Source organism: Folsomia candida, unplaced genomic scaffold (genome assembly GCF_002217175.1).
Source record: "Folsomia candida strain VU population unplaced genomic scaffold, ASM221717v1 Fcan01_Sc002, whole genome shotgun sequence".
NCBI lineage: Eukaryota > Metazoa > Arthropoda > Collembola > Entomobryomorpha > Isotomidae > Folsomia > Folsomia candida.
Window position 1 is genome coordinate 6,102,122 of NW_019091194.1, and position 25,617 is coordinate 6,127,738.

The 25,617-nt window shown below is 37.6% G+C and overlaps 3 protein-coding genes across 8 annotated transcripts; 2 read left to right on the plus strand and 1 right to left on the minus strand.

Annotated features, from left to right (window-relative positions):
• The first annotated feature begins 763 nt into the window (after window positions 1-763).
• Window positions 764-5,401, plus strand: LOC110843028 (long-chain-fatty-acid--CoA ligase 4). The gene is made up of 16 exons (XM_022088931.2): window positions 764-1,660; window positions 1,730-1,921; window positions 2,016-2,190; window positions 2,272-2,298; window positions 2,392-2,436; window positions 2,536-2,742; window positions 2,855-3,004; window positions 3,103-3,272; window positions 3,364-3,477; window positions 3,574-3,679; window positions 3,763-3,834; window positions 3,914-3,952; window positions 4,014-4,178; window positions 4,270-4,368; window positions 4,471-4,631; window positions 4,716-5,401. The coding sequence occupies exons 1-16, from the start codon at window positions 1,307-1,309 to the stop codon at window positions 4,995-4,997; spliced, it is 2,358 nt and encodes a 785-aa protein (XP_021944623.1). The 5' UTR covers window positions 764-1,306; the 3' UTR covers window positions 4,998-5,401.
• A 5-nt stretch (window positions 5,402-5,406) lies between these two features.
• LOC110843029 (rab GTPase-binding effector protein 1) lies at window positions 5,407-10,686 on the minus strand. Of its 3 annotated transcripts, none has more exons than XM_035848346.1 (15): window positions 10,351-10,686; window positions 10,146-10,280; window positions 9,881-10,063; window positions 9,430-9,539; window positions 9,288-9,336; window positions 8,889-9,192; window positions 8,587-8,800; window positions 8,389-8,518; window positions 8,283-8,311; window positions 8,033-8,184; window positions 7,864-7,957; window positions 7,469-7,792; window positions 6,038-6,195; window positions 5,891-5,960; window positions 5,407-5,812 (listed from the first exon to the last, which is right to left on the minus strand). In XM_035848346.1, exons 1-15 carry the CDS (start codon window positions 10,421-10,423, stop codon window positions 5,651-5,653), a joined length of 2,187 nt encoding a protein of 728 aa, XP_035704239.1. In that variant the 5' UTR covers window positions 10,424-10,686; the 3' UTR covers window positions 5,407-5,650. The 3 variants fall into 3 exon arrangements, with proteins under 3 accessions (XP_035704239.1, XP_035704238.1, XP_021944624.1); XM_035848345.1 differs by having other exon boundaries at window positions 9,430-9,719; XM_022088932.2 differs by having other exon boundaries at window positions 8,605-8,800; window positions 9,430-9,719; window positions 10,351-10,684.
• A 276-nt stretch (window positions 10,687-10,962) lies between these two features.
• On the plus strand, window positions 10,963-22,418 carry LOC110843285. 4 transcript variants are annotated; one of them, XM_035848344.1, is made up of 13 exons: window positions 14,576-15,625; window positions 15,733-15,814; window positions 15,899-16,422; window positions 16,603-16,747; window positions 16,817-16,980; window positions 17,062-18,432; window positions 18,517-19,054; window positions 19,135-19,250; window positions 19,344-19,631; window positions 19,719-19,915; window positions 20,007-21,288; window positions 21,363-21,648; window positions 21,734-22,418. In XM_035848344.1, the coding sequence occupies exons 4-13, from the start codon at window positions 16,622-16,624 to the stop codon at window positions 22,121-22,123; spliced, it is 4,758 nt and encodes a 1,585-aa protein (XP_035704237.1). In that variant the 5' UTR covers window positions 14,576-15,625; window positions 15,733-15,814; window positions 15,899-16,422; window positions 16,603-16,621; the 3' UTR covers window positions 22,124-22,418. The 4 variants fall into 4 exon arrangements, with proteins under 4 accessions (XP_035704236.1, XP_035704237.1, XP_035704235.1 ...); XM_035848343.1 differs by lacking the exons at window positions 14,576-15,625; window positions 15,733-15,814 and adding an exon at window positions 10,963-11,349; XM_035848342.1 differs by having other exon boundaries at window positions 14,576-16,422.
• The last annotated feature ends 3,199 nt before the right edge of the window (window positions 22,419-25,617 follow it).

The following is a 25,617-nucleotide window of genomic DNA, read 5'->3' on the forward strand; positions in this document are numbered from 1 at the left end:
TGCTCTACATTGTCAATAGCTAACCCCTTTGTAAATAATTGTAACAATAAGCATTATTCTAATAAATAGCAAACATTTTTCTGGAGACTCCAAGAATTTCCTCTTGCATATTCTACAATAATAAGCAATCAATCATGAGAGAATTTACATAAACGCTCCCATATAACCGACATTTTCACATTTTCCATAAGCCTTATTTATACATACTCTGCATAAAGTAAAGTATAAATACAGAGGGCCAAGTGCATAATGTCATACGACACATGCACTTGGTCAAAGATATTTCATATGCTAGAAATTTCCTAGTAACCATTCACGACCAACACTAAAAGGCAAGCATAACAATTCCACGAAAGCGAGTTTACAAACATTTGGTTAGTTAACATTTGAACAGGTAAATTACCTCAGTAGCTCCCACAACGTCTAACTAGACCAAAAGCTATCTAGCACTACTTTTTTGTAACAAACCCCCAGAAATCCTCAAATTGTTATCATAACAATTTCATTCTTTCATAGGGTAGTGGCCCCCTGATCTAATCAGACGAGTATATGCACCACATTAATTACTTGGCATCGCTACTGCAATACATTCATACTGCCACTGCTTCAAGACAGGTAATATTTTACGAGATCTCAAGCAAAACCACACGTCAGAAAAAAGAGAATAATCTGATCCTGATCTTGCGTTTGATTGTTGCAGCGTGGCTTCACAACAAAGGGCAGGGCAAAGGTTCGTTATTTCATTCACTCGCATCTACACACTGCTATCCACGTAATAAGACCGATCCGGGTAGACTTAGGATTTCATTGGTTGAGAGAAAAGTGGCCTGACTGCAATTTGTCGCTTCTTACCACCATACTATCCGTCCGTAGTGCGGAGAATGAGAAGTTCGCCGTACTGGTAACAACAATTCGCGAATTTGCTGGGTGCGTGTCTGGTTTTCTTTTCTAGTGAGTCGTGGTGTAGTGAGTAATAGTGACGACGAGGGTGGTGGTTTTATACGGCAAAAGTCATCGAGCAAAGCATAGGTAGGTTTTAGAAGGAAGACTGGTTTGGATGAAACCGACTGGTGTGTGTGTTTTAGTCGTAGTAGGCAGAAATCGATACGAGAGGGTTTTATACTGACCCTCTGCCCGGGTTGCGTTATTAGAGACAGGAAGTTTGTCCAGGAAAGATTAGTTTCTGAGTGAGCTGCTGAAAGAAACGCAGATTAGATAGTCTCTAAATTGAAATTGTGTCAAAAAGTTAACGCATTCCCACCCTACATTAACAATTGTTGTTTTGTTCCACAGTTGAAAGCTTGACATGGCGAAAAGAGTCGAGAATGGTGGGAGTGGCGGAGTTTTAAAAAGTAATGGGAGTAGAAATAATAATAATTCTGCGGTTTCTGCTGCTGGTGGTGGACGAAGTGGCAGTAATAGTGGTAGTTTAGTTGATTTGGTGAGACATTATCTTTTTCTCTTTGATGGGGATGAAGCCGAGTTGGGAACTCCGGTAAGGTTACTCTTGCCCGATAAGAAGTTAGGATTTGGGGGGACTTTGGTCGTAGCATTGTTGAAAGCCATCAGTTTGGCATACGATGTCGTCACCTGGTTCGGATACTACTGGTTCCAAAAGAAAAGTCCGAGGGAAAAGGTTCTGCTACACACGGAGATCAAGGCAAGCGAGGACAAAAAAATTATTAAGTATATGAATATACATGTTAATTGATTGATGGATATGCTACAGGCCGAAGTCGTATCTCGTGGCGAAGGGAGTTGTACATGGCGTTCGGATCGAGAAGTGAGAGATATTCATGTAGAGCTGGAAAAGGGCAAGATTGATACGATGCACAAAGTATATACACATGCCATACGAAAAAACGGACTGAAACGATGTCTTGGTACAAGGGAACTGTTTAAAGAAGAGGATGAAATACAAGTAAATATAACATATTTGTTTATACTTTGTTCATATTATGTATTTCAATGTCGGTGAGTGTGACTAATAACTATCAATTGTTTTATATAATCAGGAAAATGGAAAAGTCTTTAAAAAGTATGAAATGGGCGAATATCACTGGAAAAGTTATGCTGAGGTGGATCGTCTCTCTGCATGCTTTGCTGCCGGACTCACGACACTAAACCTTCAACGAAAAGAAAAGATTTGCATCTTTGCCGAAACGAGAGCCGAATGGTTGATTGCTGCCGGTAAGTATTTTTGGGTAACAAAATCTTTATTTGACAGTTGCAACAATTTTTAATATTTTATTTTGTCGAATTTCTTAACAGTGGGAGCGTTTAAGCATACTTTTACAAGTAAGAATATATTGTTAAGAAGATGGGATTAATGAAGGATAAAGGAAAAGTTGAAATATTCCATTCATTGCATGTTGTTATTTTCTTTAATAGTCGTCACCTTGTACGCCACTCTTGGCGAAGATGCCGTGGTACACGGTAAGACGAATATATTTACATTTTGAAATTTGTGAGACTGGTTAGCGTAATAAGGGTAATAGTTTATTTACATACGTACTATTTTCTTATATTTCCCAGGGCTCAACGAGACAGAGTCCACTGTGGTTCTTACGTCGGATGAACTAATGCCCAAGTTCAAGTCAATTTTAAAACAGACTCCTCACGTGAAACACCTCATTTACATGGAGCATCCACTTAAAAAATTGGACACTTCAGGATATTTGGATAGTGTGAGCATACACTCATTCTGCGATGTGATTGAGCGTGGGAGTAAACTGAGTATTCGTGAGTGAATCTAATTTTACATAATATCTTATTGATTGACAATGGCTTTTGCCATATTATTATTATTATTATGTGGGTCACGATGTTAATGTGTTGATGCGTGATAAAATAGGGCTTGAAGCACCTGAACCGGATGACGTGGCTATAATTATGTATACGAGTGGCTCGACCGGCGTACCGAAGGGGGTGTTGCAATCGCATAAGAATGTAGCGACTGCTATGCTCGGACTAACTGATGGACTTGGCCCCGTGTATTCGGATGGTAATAATTATAGCAGCAATGATTATGCGATGCTTGTTTTTGCAACCAAAATTGGAGAACGAATGAATAATGTATGACCTGCATGTTTTTTTCAACAGATATATACGTGGCATATCTTCCTCTTGCACACGTTCTAGAATTGACCTGTGAAAGTATATGCTTTCTGCAAGGAATTCCTATTGGATACTCGTCCCCATTGACGCTTACCAATAACTCGTCAAAGATCAAGGCTGGCTCAAAGGGAGATGCTGTTGTGCTCGAACCAACTGTAAAAATAAATAAATAATGCTCGTTCTACTTTCTTTTTTAATATCGATTATTCGGAATTCTACTAACTTCAAACATGATAATTTCAATAGATTATGGTGGCCGTTCCTTTCGCTTTGGACAGAATATATAAAATGGTCCAAGAACAAGTAAATCAAGGTGGATTTATAAAGCAAGCCCTCTTCTACTTTGCCTACGACTACAAAGTACTGGATTATCATTATAATATGAACATAAATATTATCCAATATTAATCATTAATCTTTTTTTTCTTATTTTGTTTATTTTACTTAATATTATAGTTGTGGTGGTATTATAAAGGATACAATACTCCACTCGTGGATGCAATTGTCATGAAAAAACCGAAAATGGCAGTTGGCGGAAAAGTTAGGATTATGATCTCGGGAGGTAATTGGGAAACTATCTTACACTATCAAATACGCCAGTCCTTGTTCAAATTAGAACTAACTATTACCAAATATTTTATGCAGGAGCTCCACTTGCCACAGACACTCACGAGTTCATTCGAAACTGTTTATGTCTTCCCGTAGTTCAAGGATATGGTTTGTGAAACGCTTATAAATGTGCTTATATAACGTATATCTTGACCGTTACCTAACCTCTGGTGTTTGCGTTTTCCAGGTCTCACAGAAACGTGTGCAACGGCAACTTGTTCTACACGTAAGTTCTTATTAAGTTAATTAACTTGGCATTTATCATTCTGATAACTTATGATATACAGCTGGTGACATGAGCGTGGGTCGGGTTGGTCCTCCTCTACGTTGTAATGACCTTCGCTTAGTCGATTGGGACGAAGGAAATTACACTGTTAATGATGTACCCCTTCCTCGAGGCGAACTTGTTATCGGAGGAGACAATGTGGCAATGGGATATTTTAAACTACCAGGTGAGATTTAAAATCCTTTTAATTAATGGTACTTGTTCCGAGTTTCCAGCAAGTCCAGCTTCCTGAATTTAACACGGAATGTCTCTTACAGAAGCTACAGCTCAAGACTTTTTCGTTGCCGATGGCCGAAGATGGTTCCGAACTGGAGACATTGCTGTAGCTGATCCTGATGGCTGTTTTAGAATTATTGGTAAGGGTAATAAAAGTGCTCTTGCTCTTATAAGGAGCATATTGTACATATGTATTGTTTGTATTTAGTTGAAAGCATTAACTGATTAATCTGTGAATATAGACCGCAAGAAAGACTTGGTCAAACTTCAAATGGGGGAGTACCTAAGCATGGGAAAAATAGAATCTATCCTTAAAACTTGCAAATACATTGAAAACGTTTGCATTTATGGTGATGCATTTAAGAACGTCTGCGTGGCCTTGGTCGTTCCTGCCCAGAAACACGTATACATTAAATAATGCTAATAATATTAGATGATGTGACGGTTTGAATACCTAATTTGATATGATTTTTATACAATTTCACAGTTGGAGTTGCTCTCAAGCAGTATCGGAAAACCAAATCTGAGCCTGGAAGAAATGTGTTCAGATCCTCAAGTGGAAGCTGCTTTCCTTAAAGAAATTCAGAGCTTTTCCACAGCAGCCAAACTCCATCGATTCGAAATTCCAGCCGCTCTCAAGCTTTGCTCTGAACTCTGGACCCCAGACAACAACTTGGTAACGGCCGCCTTCAAACTGAGACGACGCAACGTACAGGAATGGTATCAGGGCGATCTTGATAGAATGTATGCAAAGTTAAGCAGTAGTTGATATTCTCGACTGTAACTAATATGTATGTACATTTGAACATCTACTACTTGATGCGTTATATTCTAATTATTGAACCTCATCAATCAATATTATTAATCAATATTATTATTGCTATAATACACATAATAACACGAGTACTAGTACTATCAATTATTATACATACAATTATGTATTACTAGCTACTATTTTCCGATATAATACTATTCCCATTTTTGTTTTTGTATCAGTACAATTTTATAATTTCCTTAAATCCCTGTGATTCTAATAACTTATCGATCAATAGTTTTAATGAGAAATGTTATGCTGATGATTGTGTTGTATGTTGGATAAACTGGATATTCGCAAGAATGTATATGCAGTAATAAACAAGGTATATCTTTAGAGTCAAAATACATCTACAAAACAAGGATATTATGATCAAGATTTTATTTTGTATTTTCAACGTCACCTTGACATACATACGTCTAAAAGACCGAAGCTGGTAATAAGTAAAAAGGGGCGAGGGAGGCAAGATTGTCAACATGAAATATAAAACGACGACTAGAGTTGTCTGAATTAACTCATTTCTCAATAATGCTGAGGGGGGAATGCATACATATTCGACCATGCATTACACACGTAATACATAATATTAATTTAAAATTAAAGTATTATTAGTCAGGGGAATGTGGCGGCTCCGTTGAAAAGTAGGGGGCAGAGTCGTGTGCAAGTAACGTGTGGCAAATACCACACACATTATAATCTCGATTTCCTCTTCGAACGCTTCGACTTATGCAACTTTTGCAGAATATTCGGCCACAATGTAAACAGTTACTCTGCAAAGAATAAAATTAATACTTCATATATATTAAAATTGCAAAAATTATAAAACAATTAAATATAGGGAGAACTACCTTTTCTTTAGAATCAGTTAAATGTTTGCGACAAGAGTTGCAATGAGAGACATCATCGGGATGTTGCCATCTGAAAGTTGGTTATACTTATCTAGGTGGTACTCAATTGATGAGATGAAAAACTATCACTTTTTCAATTCGCCTTACCTAACTTCGGTCTCAGCTTGACGAATGCTCTCCAAGTTCACTTGCAGAGATTTGGATAGGGAAATCAGGTCTTTCTGAAGTTCTTCACTATTTGATAGTTCTTTCCGAAGTGTTGTGATTCTTCCAGTAAGCTCATGAATTTCTTTTTGCATTCCATCCTGTATAATTAATTCCATTATATACACATATATTTATGGGTCTCATTTAATGGGCCAGACTTTTAATTGAAATCACATAACTAAATATATTGAAATTCCATAACTTGAATTTCCAGTACTTTATATGCCCTAAAACAACCTCTATAACTGAATCCATCAGACACGGAATTTCATAACTTATGAATTCATTGATATGCAAAAATCCATCAAAATAGTTACTCTTGAGGTATCCCTTGCTCTTCTAATCAATGGTAAACCATACAATCATAATCTAGGAGTGCACAGTAGTAGAAATCGGAGACACCAAGGAATTTTGCAACCACTTCACTGTCAGAAATCTGGTATACTCGGGCTGGTATTGATTTCTCGGTATTATAAAGTTGCTACCGCTTGGTATTAAAATCATAATTTCCTACCGACATTGTAAAACTTTAATAACGAACTGTGATGTGTTACACCGTATTACTTATCAATACCACTTTGGTAGAATCATACATTTATGATAGCCTGATAATGAATACTTGGTATTATTTGGATCTTGGATTTCTAAGGGTGTTCGAAACAAAATTTGTTAACCAGAAGTATGGGGCCTAAGCTCCAGGATTCCCAAGCACAAATCATGTACATAGTTGAATCAACAAATGATAACACTTTTAGAAAACGAGTCCAGTGGTGAGCCACATAATGGTAAGCCTCAAGCATATGAGCGTTGTTGGACAGGGACTTCGTCTCGTTAGATTGCAAAATAATGCTCTACACCGACATATGACCTCGTTCCAACTTTAAAGAAGCTATCTATGTAGGTTAACTGGAGCATTAACCGGAAACTAGTTCCCTAAAAAGTGAGAAGGGGTGCCGGGGACCGTTGTTTCCTGCGGTCTAGGAATTGCAATAATTTGGAAAGGTTTCAACATCAGAGAGAGGACGCCATGACCGTTCCTGTTGGGACATTGAGCCTTCGGGGTCTGCCCTGCCAAGGCCGGCAGGCCGCCTACTTGTTGACGGAATTTTTTTATAAAAAAATTCAAAGAAATGGCTCATCTTTTCCTAAAATTTCTAAAGGCAAATCTTCGAAATTGAGTAAAATGTATGATTCAGAAAAGTCTGGCAGATTTCAATTTTACAGTTTTTAAATTGAATTAAAGCACTGGAAATTCAAGTTATGCGATTTCAATATATTTAGTTATGTGATTTCAATTAAAAGTCTGGTGGATTAAAAATAACCCTATATTTATGAACAAAGAATTAAATATGTACAGTACTTTAGTTATACCTTTTCCTTACTCCAATCACCAGTTTGACTCTTGAGTTTATTAATTTGTGTTTCCGAAGCCAAAAGTTTGTTTTTGAGGTCGGCTGCGGATTTATCTAGGCGCTTCCTATCCTCTTCACTTTTATGAAGAGCCGAACTCAATTCGTTGACTTTTTCTCGACAAGCAGCAATCTCTGAATTGAGTGTTTCTTCTACTGAAACTTTTTCTTCCTCAATCATTCTCATTTGGTCTTTCAAGAATTTAAACTCCCCTTCGATCTGTTCCTTCCCAACTTTTACGCTAATGAGCTCTTCCTTTAGTCTGAGGACCATTTCTTGGAGTTCCTGTAATACAAAAATAACATGTTATGATTTCGATAAAGTACATGTAATTTATTAAAAAAATGTTAACATGCCATAATATCGTTGGGTAATGAAATGTATTCGTTTTGCAACTGGAGCGAATGGGCGACATGCTTCCCTTTCAAAATATCGTTTTCTGCTTCCAACCTGAATTTTGGTCACAAAAAATTACTCTCAATAGATTGGCAACAACAGATATGCAACTAAGAAGATATAGCAAACTTTTCAATCTTTCTCTGAATTGATTCTCTGTCGTATCCAAGCCTTTTTATCGTGTGTTCCATTCCCTCCATTGACTGTTGGCAAGATGTATTCAACTCCAATAATACAACTTCGTAAGTCCCAATTTGTTCTTCAAGAGATCCTAATTTACTCTAGTGCAGATATTTAAATACACCATTATCATTTTTGTACATATACTTGAAGTGCAAACTATAGAAGCTAGGGTAGGGTTTTGTGTAGTGTATTGTACCTGAAAATCGTGTGATATTCTAAACCAATCTGCAATAATGAGACAAAAAATTAATGAGAGAATGATACCATTTGGATTGACCAGATCAAAATACAGATGAAATTACCAGCCTCCATTTCATTTCTTAGTTTAGCAGCCTTCAATAAATCATTTCTCAATTTTTCAGAGTCCTCTTGATATTTCTGACATTCTTGGCAAGGGGTAATAGGTGCTGCTTCCTTTAACAATGATGTTTCCTGTATATTTATCAAAGTATATCGTATTTAATTAACCAAATATATTGTGAAACAAAAAAATAATCTACTTGATCTGTTGAACCTACAACAATTGACACCACGCCAACGGACCCATCTAAACTGGACGACTTTGATCTTAAAGCATCTAACTGGTCCGTAGTCAAAATCTCTCGATACTGATTGATAACTGTGATATACTCGTTGTGTGTCGACACAAAATGTTCATTGGCCTTTTCCCATGTCTCCTTAAGTTCTTCGTGATTTTTCTTTTCCACTTCATAACTGGCAAACAAATATTCGAAATATTACAACAATAAAACAATTGTACGAACCAAAGATATATTTACACATTAAAGCACTACTCTCTAACCTGGCTCTGACCTCTCTTAGCTGCAACTTAACCTTGTCCAACTCGTCTTTTAACAGGGTTTTTTGAGCATTTGCAAACGCCACATACATTTCTAGGTCAGCTCTGGAAGATTTCTCAGCTTCTAGGCCAGATCTTGCGTGTCGCAATTTGTCGTCAAAGTGGGAGAGAACTCCTTGAACATCCTCTCCTTCGAATAAATGAGTAAGTGCATCATTCCCCTTGACTAATGAGGCTTGTGCCCCTTGCACAGTGGCCAACTGATCATCTGAATGGCGTAACTTTTCCTTTAGGGCAGATACTTCTTCTTCAAGAGCATACATGTAAATAAACGTATATATATGTTTCAACAATTTCTTAAAAATCTAGACATCTTACTGCGTGTTCATGCCAGTTACCTACCTTCAAGTTGTACAACAAGGGATCGGAGTATCTCAGCGTCTTCATATGCCTAAATATTATCAAATAATAGTTTACCCTTCTATCCAATACAGGCTATTAAGCTTTGTATATTACTTGAATCTACTACTACTCTTAGACTTACATATTTTCCTTGTCCTTGTTGTTGCTTGGATTTATTTCCATCCTCCAAAAGACTATCGTTACTGCCACCTCCACCACCACCCGGTGTTAGTTTCCTGGCAAGATTGGTCACTGCGGAAGAAAACATTGCACCTGGTCCATCATTACTGCTACTACTATTAGGCGTTGAGGTACTGTGATGGTGATGATGATGATGCGATTGATGTTCCGAGTTAAGTTCTAGTTTCAGATTAGTTGCTTTCAATTGTTGGATTTCATCTTCATATTTGGCTCGAACACTGTTCAGTTTCTCTGTTATGTGCAAAAAGCAACAAACAATTGCGCGTGATTACAACAATGAATAAAGTCTACAAGTTCAACAAGCGATGAACACAAACGATGCTAACTAATTAATACAACACGAATATTACGCACCATATACCACCTGTACACTTTCAAATGTCTTTAAATACCTTCAAATCGGACCCTCATTGAGGTGAGATCATGCTGATATCTTGACTTTTCCACCTCAATTTCATTTTCTTTTGTAAACTGGGCGATGGTCACTTGACTCTTGGCTTCGTTCAAATCTTCCTGCAAGTTTCGTATTTTGACCGAAAGGTCATCTTTTTCCTTCCTCTCGGTGGCTAATTCTTCTAATGACACAATCAAATGTAATGTGTATTTCTTAACGTAAACATAGATTTAATTATTGCTTAATTTATTCAGTATAATTACCTTCTTTTTTCAAATAAATTTCCTTGAAGGTCGCCCGTTGTGAGCCGAAATCAGCATTCAAATGGCTAATTGTTTCTTCCAACATTTTAATTCTATCTTCCGGAATGATTGTGGGGCCATCACCTTCACCAAGTTCTGTAGGTACACATGAAATTTTTACATTATTACTTTACCTTTTTGTACAATTATTTTCCACGCGAAATACCTGCACCCCTGGAATTTGTGGGGGACAACGAGTGGTCAAAAATGTCCGCCGCTAATGCCGCCTCGTCTTCCATTTTTAATTAAATCAAAAAAACAATCCAGAAATTGATTCACTAGTTTTTAACTAAAAATTAACATTGAAGGTAGATTTTCAGTTAGGACTGCTGTCTACAGTTTATCCTAATGAAAGCTTGTCAAAAATGTATTCGCCCCTGAATAATGAACAATAATTAGTTTGCAAACTGTAATTAACTATTTGGGTTTGGTTTGTAGCAAGTTTCATAAAATTCTGGTGATTCGAGAGTTTAGTGAGCGAAGATGCACTCCCGCGAGATGAACTCTCAATTAATCAGTCTAACCAAATTGAGATTAATTCGAGATTCGAGTTTAGGTAAGCATTTATAGAACCTCTACAAAAAAGGTACAATAATTAACCCCCCAAAATGATTTATAAACAAATCCCCAGGTAGCTGAAACCGACGGTAGTGACGGGAATGCATAGGAACGTATATACAGTATTTATTATGTCATATATTATGCGACATAATGTATGTCATTGAAATTTTGAATATAACAATCTTCGAAAGCTTGAGGTCGTCATCAGTCAGAGTTATCATCATGAAAATAACAGAACAGTGAGTATTATTATTGTAGAGCAAAGTGGGTTTTGGCTAGATTGGATTTTTGGCTGGTGCTGAGCTGATGATGCTGATGGTGGTTTATGGTTGCTTGCGACTGCGATGAGGTTAGGACGAAGAGGAAATATTGCGAGTTCTTCACGTCCTTGGCCAGAAGAGCAGCAAGCAGAGCTTTTATTCGACGATGAAGAAGACAGGGTTTTCGTTTTGGAGAATCAGTCAGTCGCCTGAAAAGAGGCTGTCAGCAACATCTTTTCATCTCTTCGCCCAGCAGCAAACGTCGGCAACAACGCCACTACGGTACCCAGAGGAACACGCTTCCGGATCATCGAGGAAAATCTTGAGAATTGACTTTCATACGGGTACGTGATTTTCTTATATGTTGTTTCCGCATAATAGTACGTGTGCATATGGTTGGCTTAATTTCGTTCATATCACCCCGAAGTAAGTTTGCATATCCGTTTGTCCATTACGGATCGATATGATGATATCGGCTTGGCAAATATTATTTATTGATTCAGAACAAGTATATATAAGGAAGTATATATGTCTCTAATTCTATGATTAAGAATCGCATTGTTGTTGATCTCTTATGGGCATGATATTTATAATGAATGAGGCTACTGGCATTGTGTATCTATGTTGTATATAATTGCATTATCAAGGTTCTCATGAAACCAAATAGAATCTAACGGGCAATTAAGTTCATATACACATACGAATTTCATGATTTTCTTTTACCTGATGTGCACACACATTGAATTATTCGATGGATTGTGATTTCCACAACTTTCCTCTCTTTTTGTGTCCATGTACATATTTTACCCAAGAGCATAACCATTAACGCGTCCAATCACGTCAGGGATGGATAATAAATACCTACATAGGTTAATAAAGTTCTGCAATTGATAAAAGGGGCTTATCGTGAATGTGCAGCGACATGCAAAACGTCAGGTTTTATGAAAATGGATTTAACTATAATGGAGAATGACAAACAGAAACGATTTACTATCATTAAGATTATGAATTCGGGTTAGTGGGAAATTACTTGTATCTTATGTTGTGTACACTTTTACAAGGTCATAACCAGACACATATTACCTCGGTACCATCTTGGTTGGTACCGTCGGTTGTAGTACAAATACGTTTTGGGCATTCTCTGGGAAACCGTCATCGCATGTATCTCGTTGGAGAGATCGAAAAGAGAGTGAGGCAAGATGAATTTTTTGGTATGATGAGATTTGTCTCACTCCTCTTCGTCTTCTTGGTTCTTCTTGCTCCTTCGTATCTTTTTACTCTTCTTGGATTTTACTTAAGACTCTTAAGTTAAGAGTGAGATCTTTCTTGCTGCTTTCATTGCTAAACACGATGATGATGATGATTGTACGAAGAAAAGAGTAATACACATTAAGAAAAGACGACGTCGTTGTGAAGGAAAAAGGTAATATGTGTGACCTCCATTACTCACTAATATCACTGCTCTGCTACTATAGCCAGTACTACTGATGTCTCATTCTCCAGTACGTGCATATAATCAGCACTGGCAGCAACAGCTAATTGCGACAAGTTGCATGCGTCATTTCCACCTTCTCAACCCCACCTGAAGGAGAAAATACATTATTGCACATTGGCTGGATGGACCAGATCATAGTTGAGACGACGAAGATGAAGAAGAAGATGAAGAAGATGAGAGCGTATCCGGTGCGATCCGGCAAGAAAAACTTTGTATTATATATTTGGGCACGTAAAGTTTTTAAGTAAGTAACGAGGACTAAAACTCTTCTTCTGTGCACTATTCACCTGCCTATCTTGCATGCATAATAATAAGTTTGATGAGGGGACTAACTACATAAATAGCGAGATGATGCAGACACACAGCTAAGGTAAAAGGTGTGTATATAAATTAACGTCTAGGTCTCCATGCTCCACAAGAAGTGTTGAGTATTATTACGGCTGCTGGATGATGATGGGTGACTAATCTTCATGAGAGATGAGGTGGAGTAAACATCCAATATTAATAAGAGAAGAGACAGTATTTGTAAAAATCCGACATCATATCTCATTTCTCCTCATCCATGTTGGAGTTGTGCTGTTTTTTATTGTTTGCTTAAACAGAGAGATAAATGTTGAAGAGGAAAAGACCTGGAAGATTTTGCTATACGATGACGGAGGATATACGTATTACATATACCTAATCGTCGTAATGTCATGTGATGGTAATGGCTGCTGGCTGAGTTTGCTATAGAAGGACGTGTGTCATTCTCATTTCTCATATCATTATTACCAAGTAATTAGTAAAATTGGAAATTGTTCTGGTAATAATGTAGTCTTGGCTTCTCATTGAGTATTAAGACCGATATGGTGATCATGTTATGGCGTACTTGGTTGGTTCGGTGGTTACCAATTAGTTTGTGGTTCTGCTCTGTTAAGCTTGCATGAAAATCATTCTTGTCACTTTTCGTTTTGGAAGTAACTGGAATTCGACAGCACTTGTGATGTGGTTTTCTGCAAGAGGTGAAGAGATGGGATGACGGATGTGGATATTTTTTTTTGCCAGGCGCGTCTGGTCACAAAATTAAATGACTAGTGAAATGGTTAGAGGGACAACTCCTCTTCGTACACGAGTCAATATAATCCGCGATGGTTGAGTTATTAAGTATTTACAAAATTGTTGCTCACTTCCTGGAAGAGAATAGGAAACTACAGGATAAAATGTGCATTTTCCTTGAAAAGTATTCGATTTTGTTTTATGGAGAAATCAGAGTCATTAATATTGAGCTTATTTGACATGTAATGAATACTACCCATGAGTACATTACATGACCATTCTGTAACTTTTATCAATAATTTGAGTATTAGTCATCATGTATACAAAAGTATTTTTTTTTTTGCATGAACGTCCTCCTAAATCTTACATCAAGTTAAAAAAAAGTGTTATGGCTCCGCAGTCAAAGTCGTCGTCGGGTTTTAGATGACGTGTCTGGAGTTCTTGTTATTGCTCTGGTTTGCTGCCAGGGAGAAAGAATCGATAGTTCGTCCTCCGCCTTTGTCACCTTTTTCCTTCCTCCTACGTCTCCTTCAGTATGGAACACGACCGAACCAACGAGACGAATCCTCCTGGACTCTGAAACCCATCGAGCAGCAGCAGCAACGTTGTCTGTTCTTCGGGGTCGATTTCGCCCGTGTGTGAGGCTGCTCTTCTTCTTCGCTTCTTCTCCAGAGGTCTGTAATAATGCCCGGTTGAGCAAAACTCGGGTATCCAATTTCATGTCCGGTCGTAGTTGTTGCTGGGATAGATGACTCAGTTTAGTGAGTGCATGGATTTGATGTCATGTCCACGTAATGTTGTTGGATTGGTATCATTAAAGCCAAGTCGCCCAGCAGCGAGCTCATGCCCACCCACCCACCCACCAATACTTGTCATCCTTCAGCAAGGTCTGTATTATAGCAATTTCCCGGATCCTTCTTGCTAGTTTTTAGCTTCGTACTATTTGACGTACACATGTCTATCTAGGAGGATGTATAATGATGGATATGCATACATCCATAGATGGTTATGTTTTCCAAGAGAGGACAAGGTCTGTGGTAAATGAAGATGTTGCTTGCTATGTTGCTTGCTTGCTATAAAAGCGGTACGATGGTTCTTGTGGTATTTGTGCTTGCGGTAGCATTAAGAATTTCTGAAACAATTGAAATTCTTGGAATTTGTGCAAATGTACATTAGAATTATGCATATCCAGGCATTGTGTGTCGTGTTGTTGTTTTGTTCACCATCTTTCAACCCAATTTCGATTATTCTACCCACGAGAAGCTCGGCATCGGCATCTCATCCCGATCATGATATGAAATGAAATCACCTGTGCTACGCATTTATTTTGATCACAATCTCTTTCATTGAAATGACTCTCCCGAAATGTTGCATATCCTTATCGTAAAAGTGGAACACAATTTTTTGGAGCAGAAATGAAAGAAGAATCTTCATGCCTGCTTTTGGCTGGGTCGTTCGTGTCTCTGAATCTCTAACAATGTTAATGTTCCACCCTATGCATCCATCCAAGGAGATCTACGCACTCTCGTTCGTCTCATCTTCTTCGTCTCACTTTTCTTGTTTCTTCTTCTTCGTCGTCGTCGCTGCTGCCTGTCAATCTAAAATTAGAGTTGCCTGCAAAATTCCTCGCGAATCTTCTTCCTCCACTTCTTTTGCTTGGTCCAACTTTTGCAAATTCTAAAACTTGTTGGCAGGGATTTCATCTTGTTTCTTATCATATGTGGAGATTCGGATCGACAAAGAACACATGTACGAATTTATGTAAGGCAAGAGGAAGAGAATTCTTGGATTTTTGCCGGAGCTTCAACTTCTTTTCTCTCTTCTTCTGCAAAAGAGTATTAAGGTTTCGGATAAGTTGGCTGGCATTTACGAATGGAAACTATAGTCGGAGAAGAAGACGAATCAAGTGAGATTTTGATGGCGTGTATGTGTGTGCAGTACTGTATGGTTGGTAGCGTGATTGTGGCATTTGGCAGATGGGAAGAAGGACACGGACGGACGAGTCGTGGGTGACCTAGTTTCTTCACCATCTTCCTTCATCATTACGAGCGTTGTTGGTCGTGGTAGTCGATAACTCGTGCTTTTACTTGGTAATACTACTGCATTGATGGTGAGAGTGAGGTACTCGGTTTGGTTACCTCGCGGGTGGTGGTTACATGCATATAATAATAATAATACTAATAATAATACATAATAGTTGTTGAACGCACTACTCGGATCAAATTGACGAGTTTCTCTGTTCTGCAACTTCATCACTCGTAGTTCGAGAGCTGCCACCAGTAATGTAACCATTATGGAAATCGTAATCATAAGCAGTTGGGCAGGACGTGTAAAAAGAAATGTGACATTTCTGTACTTTCCAGAAGAACAACTTGCTACAGAGGATCTCAAACGTACAAAGACCAAAAGGAATGAGAATGACAGCTGCTGCCACTGGAAGCAGCTCGTGATCTGACATCCTCCTCTCTGGTGCGGTGTTCACCTCCATCTCACCTTGTGGACTGCTCCCGTGACGACAACCAAGACGAAGAAGAACAAGAAGCGATCGATAAGCAGGAAAAGCAAGAAGAGTGGTTTCATAGAGTTGGCCAAGTCTGTGTTGGGAAGAAGTGGAAGATTTTCTCTGAAAGAACACCCGACTCTAATATTACCTAAATCTACCAGTGAGGAAGACGCAGAAGAACGAACCAGAGAGACCAAACTTTACTAACACGAAAAAAGCCTTGGTTCCCTTTAGTATTTCATCATCATCTACGTCTCTCCACCTGCAAATTCTTGAAAGCTCAGGGAGATTTCTCTCCGGCTGGACAAAGTGAGAAGTAAAAAATAAGCACATATATTTATTCATTTCCCCGGATTGGACGACGACTGAACTGTTCTGAATTATGTGAGTTTGATGGCATTCGCTTAGCACATATTTACCCATGCACATAGCTTGATATGAATGGCGTATATACTCTTTTAAACTTGATGATAAGGTGGATCAAATGACTGCAACACTGCTGCTTGCTGATATCTCCTATGTACCCAAGGTCTAATTTTTTTTGGTTGCCCTCTTTTTTTTCAGAAGGTGAAGGCTGACCGTGATGGTAGGGAAGAAAAAGGCGTGTAGTAAGCAGAAATCTTCCTCCTCCTTATTTTCTTCTTCGTCCCGGAAATTCGTTTGTGAATCTTGCGGCTATGCCACCGTATTGAAAGCCCGCTTCACCAAAGTAATTACGCCAAAATGTAAAATTTTCTATTTTTGTACTCAACATGAAATTTTATTTTCTCCTCTGCAGCATGTTAAGTATCATTCCATGCCTTATATCAAATGTGAATTTTGCGACTTCCGTACGCAATACACGTGGAATTTGGATCGGCATATGAAAAATCACAACTCGTTGGGGAAAATGGAGTGTCCTCTCTGCAATTTTACGTGCGATATGAAGCAGAGTTTAACCAGGTATGCAAATTACAAGAAGTCATGGAGGTATGAGTTTAATACAGGAGTTAATCATTACAATGTATTTATTTGACACGGCAGCCATGTGCAAAATCATCATAACAATGTACCGGAAGAAGTTCTGGCTCAGTTTCGCACTAATGGTGCCTCCTCGCCGAGAAAATCTCCAGAGTCCTCAGAACTTGACGGTTATCAAGATCAACAGAACAAGGACCACGGCTCCTGTCCACCTGATCTCAAGCGTTTAAAGAAATCAAACGAACAAGAAGATCGAAGCCTTTTCATGAAAAAGTTTTACAAGTGCAAGTTGTGCAATTTTAACGCTCTGTCAGAGATGAGTCTAAACAGACATGTTATTCAAAGTCATCCATCGTCGGCTGTAGCCTCTTCTGCGTTAACAAAAATTCCTAATCTGCTACAAAAGATAAAAATCCGATCTCCGATGCCAGTCTTGTTAAAAAATTCGTCTGAAATCTCTGGTTGTTCACCAACTGTAGTGAAGACCAAACCTATGCCCAGTTTAATTCCAATACCAAAAGGGGTATCATCATATCAAACAAAATCTAGTCCTTCCAATGCAGAAAAATCGGATTGTGATTCTGCTCATGACGATAAAAACCAAGTATACGAGGATATATCAAAGGTCCAGTTTCTCCTTCAGTTAGGATTGAATCCGAAACCACGACCGGAAGTGCATGAATCCTTAGGATCCCTTTATAATGACATCAAACCATATTATAGTTCAAAAAGAATCCAGCCCCAACGAAGAACGTCATTCTTTGAGAAACTTAGCAAGAAGCTAACCTCCAACAACAATAGTCAAATCAGTAATGATCTAAGTCAGACCTCATCAGTTATTGCCCCTCCTTCTTCTCCTCACCCTTCGACAGCATCGAGCAGTATTATGAATAGTAGAAACGGGAACACTATTAACAGTATTTCAATTACGTCAAACTCGACGAGATGCCAGTATTGCAGACATAGGTGCAAAACCTCAGCAGATCTCATAAACCACTTAGAATCTTGTAGAGAAGCAAAACGCTTTCTTGTTGAAGAGGAACAAAACGAACAACTTGAAAAAATTGAAGAAAATCAAATATTTGTGTGGACTGACGAGAATGGAGGAAATGTGGGAGATTATGCCAATGTCGATGAAGAAAATGCGGACGAGCAAGATACGCAAGATAACATGGAAGGTCAGGAATTTTTTCACAACTTTGAAAGTTTCTCTGGACTAACTGTAGATCTTGAAAATGATGGAGATTATGAAGAGCAAATGTCTAGTCCTGCATCAATCAATAGTCCAAGAGGTGCTGTTACCAAGTCTAGAAAAGTTTATCAATGTCCGCAAAAGGATTGTAAATTTTGGTCAATTACGGCTTCGAGATTTCATGTCCATGTTGTTGGACATTATAACACGAAACCGTTCGAATGTTCACAATGCTCCTACAGGTAAAGCAAACTTAACTTGCAATTTTATTTTTGAGGTTAATGGAGATATTTAAACTTGGTCTCTATTGTTCAATTTTTTGGCAGATCCAATTGGAGATGGGACATTACCAAACATATTAAACTAAAAACAATGCGAGATCCGGGCCATATTAAAGCTAAAGTTCTTCTTACTCACGAAAGTGGGGAACGCAACTACCGAAAGTATGACCGATATTTGGTCCCTATGGCGGTGACTTACAATGCAGATTCCAAGTTGCCGGATTGTTCAACGGTGGCGAGTAAAAGATCCGACGTAGAAGTTGCCCATTCGCCTTCACCACCAAAATCTAGTCCCAGCGCAAAGTCTAATAGTAATTCCTTGACAAGGTCATCGCAAAATCTCCTGGGGGGATTGATATCAATGCCAAAACTGATAAAAGCACCTACGCTTTCATCTCTGGAGGGAACTTACACAAGTCTAAGACAAGCGTTGAATTCAGATTCATTAAAAGCTATTACACCTTCTCTTCCTATTCTGAAACCAATTATAACCATATCCCCAATGTTGCCTTCTAAAAGTTCTGCTGGTAGAACTTTTGTGGAAAAACGAATGTTGGCAGGTGGAGAAATTTTGCAGAATATGGTAAGCGAATTGAATATAAAAAAAATCTATAAACTCATTTCATCTGCATTTAATTAATTATTGCAATTTATTTTATTAAGCAGGAATCACTCGGGCGCGATATTACAGTCACACCGATAATTAGCGGCAATAGCCATCAACTACCTGGCGATAATAAACCAACGGTGACCTGGAAATGTAAAAAGTGTCAATTCAAGTGAGTATAAAACACGCTAGTTTGGCTGGCAATTAAATCACAAAATCGAACTCATATTTAGATAACCATGAATTGCTTTGGTTGTTTATGCAGGCATTCAAGCAAAGAACAAGTAATTTTTCACATCAATGACACTCATAAACCAAAATCTGGTGAGTCGATGTCTATCCTGAGCCAAAATAATTTGGTTCAAGTGGGACGATTGGGGACAGGAATGTTGAATAGGCAAACAACAACAAATGCTGATTATTGGGATTGTCAAGATATTTCAATATCACCAGCCAAGATTAACTCTCGAAATTCCGAATCATGTGACAATCAGGAAAAATTTGGTCAAGTTTATACTTGTGCCTACTGTCAAGACGAATTCTCCTCAAGAAAGTATGTGTGCCTTAATTAGTTAATTGAAACTGGCTAATTATAATGTACAAAATCCACCCATCACTTCATTTTTCATTGATTTCATAGGGAAATCCAGCAACATATTCAGTGCCATGGAGTAAATGTGAATGCTGCAGTACAACCTGTTGGAGACGACGAAGATGATGATATGGAAAATGCGTCCGACCTGATACTTCCGGAGGAAATATGTGCAAAACCACGAGGGCTTGCCCAACAGGATGGTTTGGTATATAAGAAGTATCACTGTCAGGAATGTCCTTATGGTGCGTCCCACAATACCTACACAACTCATGCACAATAACTATTGTTATGATTTTCTAAATATAGTAATTTTGGTTTCAATTATTATTACAGTCACGGATAGTAAAGGACAGTTCATTTACCACAAAAAATTCCACATTCCTTCTCCAAACGCTCCCTATAAATGCAACAATTGCTCATACCGAGTAAGCCACAAGCATCTTCTACAACAACATGTCCGAGTTCATCTATTACAAGACCATCAGAATGCCGAAAACTTGTTCGGCAGCGAAAAATATTTTAATGGAGCTGCTGAAGAGGAAACTTTGCTAAAACGCCCACGAGTTCTTTTATGGAAAGATGGAAAACCTTTATCCGTTGTTCGATGCCGTTTCTGTCCTCAAGTCTTTGTTAGTGGAGATGATCTTATGGAACATGAGCAACAGCATGATGAAGGTCACGGCTCAGATGAAGGCGATGACAACGACAACAATGACCAAGTTCTCAATTTGAGTATGAAATTAGATCCTAAAAATTTACTAGTGGGTTCAGAAAAAGACGTTACTGAGAGACTTTCACGCTCACCAACACCATCATGCCAATCCCAGACACCATTTCTTTACCTTTGTTCTCAATGTCCTGCAAGATTCCTGTATGAAAAAGAGTTGCGAATTCACCACACCTTCCACGAACGGAAATATGAGTTCACCTGTTCTTTGTGTTCTTATACCGCGAGACAGGAGGTTCCACATTTAAAGTCGCACATGAATGTACACTCTGCCGAATACCAAGAAAGAACGCTTTCTTTGCTCAAAGGCAAGTACAGGGCTGCTCCAAAACTGACATTCGAGTGCTGCAAGGACAACAACAAAAGCACCAGTTCCATTCCACCTCCCCTACGAAAAATGAAACCAGTAACAATTTCTCCGTCAACTAATTCATCAATATCGGAAAAAGGTGACGGTGGACAAGAAGATACCACAATGTCGTTTATATGTGATGCATCACTACCTTGCCGAAGTTGTCCGGCCAGATTTAACACATTTGCAAGTTTCTTACACCATTCTCAACAGCATGGGAAAACTACGCAGTTTAATTGCAAACACTGTGATTTTGGAGCAGAATCTCGAAATAATTTGACACTTCACTCTATCCTTCACGCAGGATCGGAAGTTACAATTGAGCCAGAAATTGCGGATGTGGATAATTTTGATAAATCAGTAAGTAATCTCATTCCTCAGCAGATTCCTACTGTTGTCCCAGGGGCAGACGCCAATGATCATGGTGGTGACCACGATGATGGAACAACAGATTTTTCAGTTGTACGAGCATATCAAGGAAACCCAAACTTTCAATACCCTACATTCGTGAAAAACGGGAGAGTTAAAAGCAAACGGTAAGAAAGCAGTTTGAATATCCTGATATTCATTTGTGCGATGCTTATACATTCTTATTTAAATAATCATGCAGGTATAAATGCTTCAAATGTCCATCAGCATTTGAAAAGAGAGATCAGTACAAGGTGCACATGGGGCTTCACGGATCTATGCAACGCTACAAGTGTACCGTTTGTGACTATTCCGTCACGTATTATGCCAACTTTATTCAACATTTGAAGAAACATTTAAACCAAGAAAATGTTAGCAAAGAACAATTAGTTGCCACTCCGTTGAGTAAGATGGGTAAAAACATACCAGCATCTTCTTTACCCGTGGGTGCTCCTTTTGATTGTGAAGATGCAGTAAAAATTAAAAAGGTATTGATATTATTTAATACCTAAATACTATGTAAATTACGGTTTCTGCTCATTATTTCTATTTTACCATATATGTTTGTACTAGGTTGTGCCTCCCCTTGTCCTAAAAGTGCCGAAAACAATCATTTCACAAAAATTGCTGCTTTGTCCCCATTGCCCATTTAAAACCGAGAATGAAAAGACCTTCACTGATCACGCAAGTTTTCATGGACGTTCTCTTAAGGAAACATGTCCCTTTTGCGACTTTTCGTCGAATGAAAAAGAGTCACTCAAGGAACATTTACGAGTTCATTTTGACACAGATTTTCAGCCATCAGAATTAGCGAAAGATGCAAAACTTCAAAAGAATAAAAGTGATGAAGGAACCTCGTCAGATTCCGAAGATTCTGAAGTTGACGATTATGAAGTTGCTGTGAAAAAAGTCAACAAGAAAAAAGTCCTAGTAAACTCTAATCCAGAAATTTCTGTTGATTAAGTACTAATAACCCATCTATTGGTATACAAATATTACACAATCTAGCAACAATTTTTTGTTAATTGAATGTGATTGACGGAAGTGTATTTTATTATTTAGTCAATTAATAAGTGAATAACTGCATATTTTATTGTTTAAAACGGTTTATATTTTAAATAAATTAAGAAACATTCTGCATTGTACGCATGAGATATATGATATGATGAGCAGTTGACGAAGATAGAATATGGAATTCTAGTTTTAAACCTTACAAATACATTTTCAATAAATAAATTCTTTTTACTTGCGCCTTTAATTTATCAAGTGTATAAACACATGCTTTATTATCCTCTTTGTGACATTATCCTACTTATCATGTACATATAGGAATGTACGTATGTAAAGATGTTGTATGTGAGTGCCCAAAACTTATAATTCACAAGATATGTATCGCTGTTCTCTCGGAATTCTCATAATGCGCAACAAGGATGTACTTCGCTCTGTTTACGTAGCATTTGAATTTTAAAGTTCATAAGAATTATGCATTTAGAATAACGCAATATGACAGAGGTCCACATTTTTTGATAAATTTTCACGATACAAAATTTCCTGCAAATATGCTTACACATCTCATGCTTGAAATAGGTATGTATAATACCTTATGTAAGTTGATTTATATTATAGCACAATCATTATCGGGCAGTACCAGGGCGCATAAACTTTTTGTTGTCCGTGGTTTCTCCTAAGGGGGTTTATGCGCCCTGGGGCAGTACGTATTTATCATGCAATTTAGCTATGGTTTTTTATGGCATCCAACTATACACATCATCAAGTTCAAAACACAAGGATATACCCAATTCAATTCATTTGACATAATGAATTTGCATGATTATTTTCCCAGAGGTTCCTTCCTTCATTAAACTCATTATGTGTGTACCTCTTAAGGAAAATTAAACTATGACTGTGCATCATTTGGCGAAATATTAAGTTGCATTTAAATGAAACTAAGAATAAGTACATATCTATGCACAGATCGCTATGTCAGTAGTCTTTTTACGAACATGTATTAATCTCCTAAAATTTACAAAGCCTAGAAAATTGCTTCAAGCCTATAAGTTGCTGTTTCTGCATGAAATTGTGATATTATGTACAATTCTATGTAAAAATTGCATCTATTTTTTAAAAATTGGTAATATCTACTTTCTTACCACAATTTTAGTTTCTTTGCACATTTAAATATTTTTTAAATGAACAAAACCGTGACTGTCTCCGCAATTCCTTCCTCTTCACCTTCGTCATGGAGTGCATGGGAAGTGACACACAGCAAAGGGGAGTGGTTCTGGTTTGAATATCTGAACGTTTCTTGGTGGTTTTGGTTTTATGAGAGCGTTTGGTTTCCATTTGCCTCCTTCCTGGTTATATTTTATTTGGTGGGCATTTTATTCCTTAAATGGTGGATGGTTAGGAGGAAATCGTTCGTGAGGTTGAAGGGACTCATGGTGTCGCTACTTGTGGGAAATTCCCTATTTTCGATTGCATGCGCCTACAGGGTTCTTCCAAGAGCGATCGACATTTTATATCAAACGAATGGAGTGTATCGTCTTCTTTGTGTCAGGTAGTTGTTGCCATACGTATACCTACTTACACATAGCTGAATATTAGTGCAATTACGACATATGCAAATATGTGTATATGTATCTGATTAAGTAATTTGAGGTGTTGAATATTTATGAAATATCGAAAGGGATGGACCTTTGCTGTACGAATTTTCTTGGGCCCTTTGGTATACCCTGTCGAAATCAATTCATTTGCTGGAAACATTTCTGAATATATTACAAAATAAGAAACTCTCCATGTTTCATGTGTAAGCGTTCTACATATATTAATTATTTTACGCTATTTAATATTTCGCTACAGCATGTATAGATTTTTCCGTTTGTTTCTGCTGTAGATTCCATCATTCCGTAATGGTCCTAATGACGGCGTCCCTTGCTCCCTGGGGGAACCGTTGATGTATTTCCAAATGTGTGTAAATATTCTGCAACATTGTGGGACTTATCCACTTATGGCATGCAGGGTACAAAATTTGTATTAATGAGATCATAAGTAGAGCATAAGTACAGTTATTTATCGTGATTGGACGTCATAGGTCATGAATTGGCGCATTTTCAAAGGGGAAAAAACTGCGCTGCTAATTCTTATCCTGGAATTAATGGACATGACATGTGGAGTGTTTGGAACTCTGTACACAATTTATGTTATAAGTAAGTTGCATGAATTAACTAATCCATCTTGCATGAAAAGCCATCTTGCATGAAAAGCATGTTTGTTTTTTCTAGAAACTGGAGGATATTGTCTTCGCCATCCTAGAAGTATTGCCTTTTTTAATTTCGCCATAATCACAATGTTTTTATTGGTAGTCCAATTGTTGTACTCGAAATTTCGAAAAGATAAACAAGGACAGCAACATCAAATATGCAAGAAACTACTTTAAGGAATCACTCGTTCTAAATTTGGATTGCTATTGCAAAAATTGTTGAGGCTTTGCAATACTTGAAGTCAAAAACAAAAAATATTATAAACGAAATACGTACATATATAGTCAACTCCAGAAGCTCTTATACCTACTACATACGTATACCTATATATGTACATATCATAAATTTTTTGGACTCTACGAGTAGTACAGAATTTTCTTGCTCAAAAATAACATTAATTATTGCATTAATTTTATAAACACTTTGAATACACAAATATCAAGATTAATTTTCTGATTCCACAATTGCATAAATTAAAATTAATTTTACATTTATTCTGTCACATTAAAAAATGAGTCAACCAAATTATTTTTGACATAGGGATACGTACCTGTGTCTAGCCATGTCAAGTTAAATCAATGACATGCCATGTGTCAGACATGGACATGTTGGTGAACATCTTCACCATCACTTTCTGATAAAAATACATGCTAAAATAAACATTATGATCAACAAATGCACCTGCAGAACAAGGAAAAATAAATGAGACCTGTATTCGAAATTTCTTGAAGATTAGCCAAAAACTAACAATTCTTGTCAAGATTTTATCCAATACACGACACACGCACTTTTCATTAACATGAATATTGCACAAAAAAACCGGACTAGATGAGCCAGACAAAGAGACGACGACACAGAAAAATGCTGAAAACTATAAAGTTGTCAGAATTAGTTAAATGTTGTGGTTATTAATGTCTCAAATTTAAAGAATACTATCTTGTTACCATCATTGGGCAAGTTGTCAAGTCTATTATCTCATTGCAGCTGCAGTCAAATTCTCTCTATTACGTACGCATTAATCACAACGTATTTAAACAATTTGTGTGTAATTTCCCCAAACTTTGGGACATTATATTTTATGAGACGATATGTATGCTCACACAATTTGGTAAACAAGCAGTCTGTAAAGTTATACCTATGAACAACTTTTAAAAAATTGTAGCCTTCTACCAACCAACTAGATTATCAGAGGAACAC

Excerpts from the sequence above, each read along its gene's own strand:
- LOC110843028 (XM_022088931.2), top strand. The coding sequence starts at position 1,307 with ATGGCGAAAAGAGTCGAGAATGGTGGGAGTGGCGGAGTTTTAAAAAGT. Across the intron at positions 2,743-2,854 it reads TGGGAGTAAACTGAGTATTC|GGCTTGAAGCACCTGAACCG; the intron begins GTGAGTGAATCT and ends GTGATAAAATAG. Across the intron at positions 3,273-3,363 it reads CTGTTGTGCTCGAACCAACT|ATTATGGTGGCCGTTCCTTT; the intron begins GTAAAAATAAAT and ends TAATTTCAATAG.
- LOC110843285 (XM_035848343.1), top strand. The coding sequence starts at position 16,622 with ATGGTAGGGAAGAAAAAGGCGTGTAGTAAGCAGAAATCTTCCTCCTCC. Across the intron at positions 19,632-19,718 it reads GACGAATTCTCCTCAAGAAA|GGAAATCCAGCAACATATTC; the intron begins GTATGTGTGCCT and ends TTGATTTCATAG. Across the intron at positions 21,649-21,733 it reads ATGCAGTAAAAATTAAAAAG|GTTGTGCCTCCCCTTGTCCT; the intron begins GTATTGATATTA and ends TGTTTGTACTAG.
- LOC110843029 (XM_035848345.1), bottom strand. The coding sequence starts at position 10,423 with ATGGAAGACGAGGCGGCATTAGCGGCGGACATTTTTGACCACTCGTTG. Across the intron at positions 10,064-10,145 it reads AATTTATTTGAAAAAAGAAG|AAGAATTAGCCACCGAGAGG; the intron begins GTAATTATACTG and ends TTGTGTCATTAG. Across the intron at positions 8,185-8,282 it reads GAATATCACACGATTTTCAG|AGTAAATTAGGATCTCTTGA; the intron begins GTACAATACACT and ends TATCTGCACTAG.